The sequence below is a fragment of the Portunus trituberculatus genome, chromosome 2 (assembly GCF_017591435.1).
Source record: "Portunus trituberculatus isolate SZX2019 chromosome 2, ASM1759143v1, whole genome shotgun sequence".
NCBI lineage: Eukaryota > Metazoa > Arthropoda > Malacostraca > Decapoda > Portunidae > Portunus > Portunus trituberculatus.
Window position 1 is genome coordinate 7,423,146 of NC_059256.1, and position 4,212 is coordinate 7,427,357.

At 39.2% G+C, this 4,212-nt stretch overlaps 1 protein-coding gene across 4 annotated transcripts in view; it reads right to left on the reverse strand.

Moving 5' to 3' along the window:
* Positions 1-1,555: 1,555 nt before the first annotated feature.
* LOC123504258 (synapse-associated protein of 47 kDa-like) overlaps positions 1,556-4,212 on the reverse strand; it is a 22,030-nt gene continuing 19,373 nt past the window's right edge. For 3 of the 4 annotated variants that reach the window (XM_045254676.1, XM_045254650.1, XM_045254658.1), the window contains one exon: positions 1,556-3,023. In XM_045254676.1, the coding sequence (XP_045110611.1) occupies positions 2,887-3,023 (137 nt within the window). In that variant the 3' untranslated portion in view covers positions 1,556-2,886. The remainder of the gene's footprint in view (positions 3,024-4,212) is intronic. The other variant, XM_045254667.1, reaches the window with a different exon arrangement.

Here is a 4,212-nt window from a genome sequence, read left to right on the forward strand (position 1 = left end):
CCTTTATACATGAGACAATCCTTTATAAGAGTACCCAATCCTTTATAAAGAGTATCTGATCCTTTAAATAGAGCTGCAGGGGGAGGGTTGCCTATCACAGTATTTCTTTAGTTTTTTTCTTAATTTTTTCTTGGTTTATTTATTTTTTCTTTTTTTTCAATGTTGTTTTCATTATTTTATTTTATTTCATCTATTTCTATTTTCATTTTTATTTTATTTATCTCTATTTCACTTTCTTTCTTTCCTTCCTTCCTTTCCAAACTTTCTTTTTTTCACATATTTTTACATTTTCCCAATCAAAAAACATTAAAGATAGCTCATTTTCTTTACCCCTCTCTCTCTCTCTCTCTCTCTCTCTCTCTTGCTCAATTATTTTTTTTTTTATTTTCTAAAGTAAATAAATATTCCTGTTTTATTATTATTTATTATCATTTTTTATTTATTTATTTATTTTTTTTTGGTGATAAAATGTTTTCAATGATTTTGTAGTTATGTATATTTTTTTATTATTTTTTTCTCATTTTTTTTTTCAACGATGTTTTATTTTTTTTTTGCTTTTCTTTCCCTTTTTTTTTTTTCTTCTAATTATTTCTAGTATTAAGTAATAGCGGGGTCTCTCTCTCTCTCTCTCTCTCTCTAAATATAAACAAAACAACCAAATCCTTTCTCTCTCTCTCTTTCTTTCTCTCAACGCGCTCAAAAAACACACACACACACAAAAACACAAAAAAACACCCACAAAACACAAAACGCATCCCTCCCACCCTTTAGAATCACACACACACACACACGACTACTAACCCTAAGGCAGATGTCACACTATGGGGGCACTTCTATATGCTGTGCCGTAGCCTGTATCGTCACACTCACACTCACACACACACACACACACACACCTCCTCCTCCATTATTATTACTATTATTCATTATTATTATTATTCACAGCAGGAAGGCAGTGTCCAGCATTAGGCAATAGGTTGGTAAACTCAGGAATTCTGCCAGTTTTTCTCGCCCCTCCAACTGCTAACTCTGTACAAGGGCCTTCCTTAATCCGTCCTTGTATGGAGTACTCTTGTCATGTTTGGGGGGTTCCAGTCACACAGTTTTATTAGATAGGGTGGAATCAAAAGCTTTTTGTGTCATCAACTCCCCTCCTCTGACTGACTGTCTTCAGCCTCTTTCTCACCACAATGTTGCATCTCTTGCTGTCTTTTAGCGCTATTTTCATGCTGACTGCTCTACTGATCTTGCTGACTGCTTGCCTTCCCTCCTCCCTCCTCCCCCACCCTTGCTGCACAGGGCTTTCTTCTTCCTCTCACCACTATTCTGTCCACCTCCCTAATGCAAGAGTTAACCAGTACTCTCAATCCTTCACCACTATTCTGTCCACCTCTCTAATGCAAGAGTTAACCAGTACTCTCAATCCTTCACCACTATTCTGTCCACCTCTCTAATGCAAGAGTTAACCAGTACTCTCAATCCTTCACCACTATTCTGTCCACCTCTATAATGCAAGAGTTAACCAGTACTCTCAATCCTTCACCACTATTCTGTCCACCTCTCTAATGCAAGAGTTAACCAGTACTCTCAATCCTTCACACCTTTCTCTGGCACACTCTGGAACTCCCTGCCTGCTTCTGTGTTTCCACCTTCCTACCACTTCACTTCTTTCAAGAGGGAGGTGTCAACACATTGCTCCCTCTAGTGTGGCTAACTCTCTACCACTCTGCAAGGGAACCAACACTCAAGTGGACCTTTTTTTTCTATTTTCTTATCCTTGGTTGGCTTCCCTCCTGCATTTACAGAAAAGAAAGAAAAAAACGTACTGGAACAGGGCTCTTCCATTAATTGGTGAGGACAGACAAGTGAAAGGTTTGGGAAGAGTGGTCAGAAGCAAGGTTTTTTAACATAGGCCAGTGTGCAAAGCTTAGTGTGATGAGCTGCTGGAACTGCTGAAGCCTCTCTATAGTTATCAGAATACTCTATTGCAGTGGAGATGATGTGACAAACTGCATATCATGAAAGTGTGTGCGTTTTCTGCTCAATCGGCATGATGTGTTGTTGTTGTGCTGAACAAACTACATAAAAATCATAAAAATGTGTGTGTTTTCTGCTCAATTGTCGTGATGCGTAGTGTTGTGTTGTGGTGCTGATGCTGCAACACTGTGCGGCGAGAACAGCAGTGGCGCAGCAATATGACACACCCCACTGGTTCGTGTGTGATGTCACTATTGGCAAGGCTCCATAGTGTGACATCGGCCTAACGTGACTAAAAGCCTTCAATTCTTCCTATAAACGTAACACAAACCAACTTTCTCTCAAATAACACATAAAAACCACAATTAACTCAGATTTCCACCTCTTATCCACTTTTTAAACAATCCACACACACACACACACATGCACTCTCTCTCTCTCTCTCTCTCCATCCAGACAAACCCCAAACCTCGTAAATGAATCCTAAAACCATCAAATTATTATCATAATCTTAACAAATTAGTTTTTTTTCATACAAGACGCAAAAAATTACCACTTACTCTCATTTCTGCCCTCCAAACACACGCACACTCACACACTCCTTCCATCCACACAAACCCAAAAAACTTGCCAAATAAACTCTAAAACACACAAAAAAACACCATTTACTCCCAGTTCTGCCTTCCAAACACACTCTAAACACACACGCACACTCACACACTCCTTCCATCCACAGAAAGCCAGAAACTTGCCAAATAAACTCTAAAACACACAAAAAAACATCATTTACTCTCATTTCTGCCTTCCAAACACACTCTAAACACACACGCACACTCACACACTCCTTCCATCCACACAAACCCCGGAAAACCCTCAAATTGAACCCTAAAACCAGATTCTTACCCCAGACTAACGCAAATCACTCTCATCGTCAATCAAGTCTTGTATCTCAGCCTCCCACTTGTCACTGTCCTTGCCACTATCTGCTCCCACCACCTCGTATTCCCCCAGCTCCTCCTGCAGCTCTCTCTCCCAGTCCTCCTCAGCTGTGGGGGGTGCGGAAAATACATTAGGTCACAGCATTTATTAATCTAATCATCTATTTCTATCTATTTTCATTAGGTGTGTGTAAATATTGTTTTTTGGGAGAAGTTAGGTTAGGTTAGGTTAGGTTAGGTTTGCCTCTGGGGTTCATTTTATTGATTTACGATAATTTGTTTTCTGGGGTTTAAGTTACGTTAGGATATATTAATTTATTTCCCTGGTTAGATGACGTTACCGTTTTTTCCTGCATAGAATACGTTGCGACATTTATTTGAGGGGTTAGGTTAGTTTACAATATTAATCTTTTTCTTCTTTTCCTAAACTACGTGGGCATTTTACGAGCATTTAAGGGATAAAGGAGGTATTTTGGCTTACGGTATAGCTGGTGATATTAGCTGTTTTGTTTTTTTTTTCTTTTTTTTTATTGGCTTATATTTTGAGTGAAGAAAGTTAGGTTAGGTTAGGTCAGGGTGCATGCATGTGTGTGTGTGTGTGTTGCTAATATTCTACTGCTACTACAACACTTATTACTACTACTACTACTACTATCATTGCTTTGTAGAGACAGAGAGAGATAGACACGTATAAAGATAGACAGATAGAGAGATTAAAGAAAGGTAAGATTAGGTTAGGTTGGATAAGAGGTTAGGTTGCTTAAGGTGCTGTAACGAAGGTAATCTTGTCAATCTATTACCGGAACCACAGAAACGCATTTTCTCCTCTTAATAAACCAAAAATCTTATCAATCTATCACCAGAACCGTAAAAACTCCCTTAAAAACATGAGTATCTTCAACTGGGGCCCTTGGAAGCAGTGACGGTGAGAGAGCAAAGGCTATCAGAACACAGGCAGTATGACATTAGGGTGTGTCTGGTAGGAGGAATGTGGTATGGTGTGTGACTGTCTACTGGAGCACACCTTAGCCACAAACCACAGGCGTAGGAGTGTGTGTTAGGCCCTTCAGTAGCATGATGTGTTTCCATATTCCTTGTGGTGACTATTTGGTGATTTTCTACAGCTTCAGAAACTCATGTGGGGGTTAAAATAGTGGAGACTGTGGCCATTAATCTTGTGCCCTCCATACACCCTTGCTAATGTCAATAAAATGGTCTAATGGTACACAAATCTCATGGTAAATACCCCTTCAGTACTGGGACTCATTTTTATCTTGAGATTTGTGTACCATTAGAC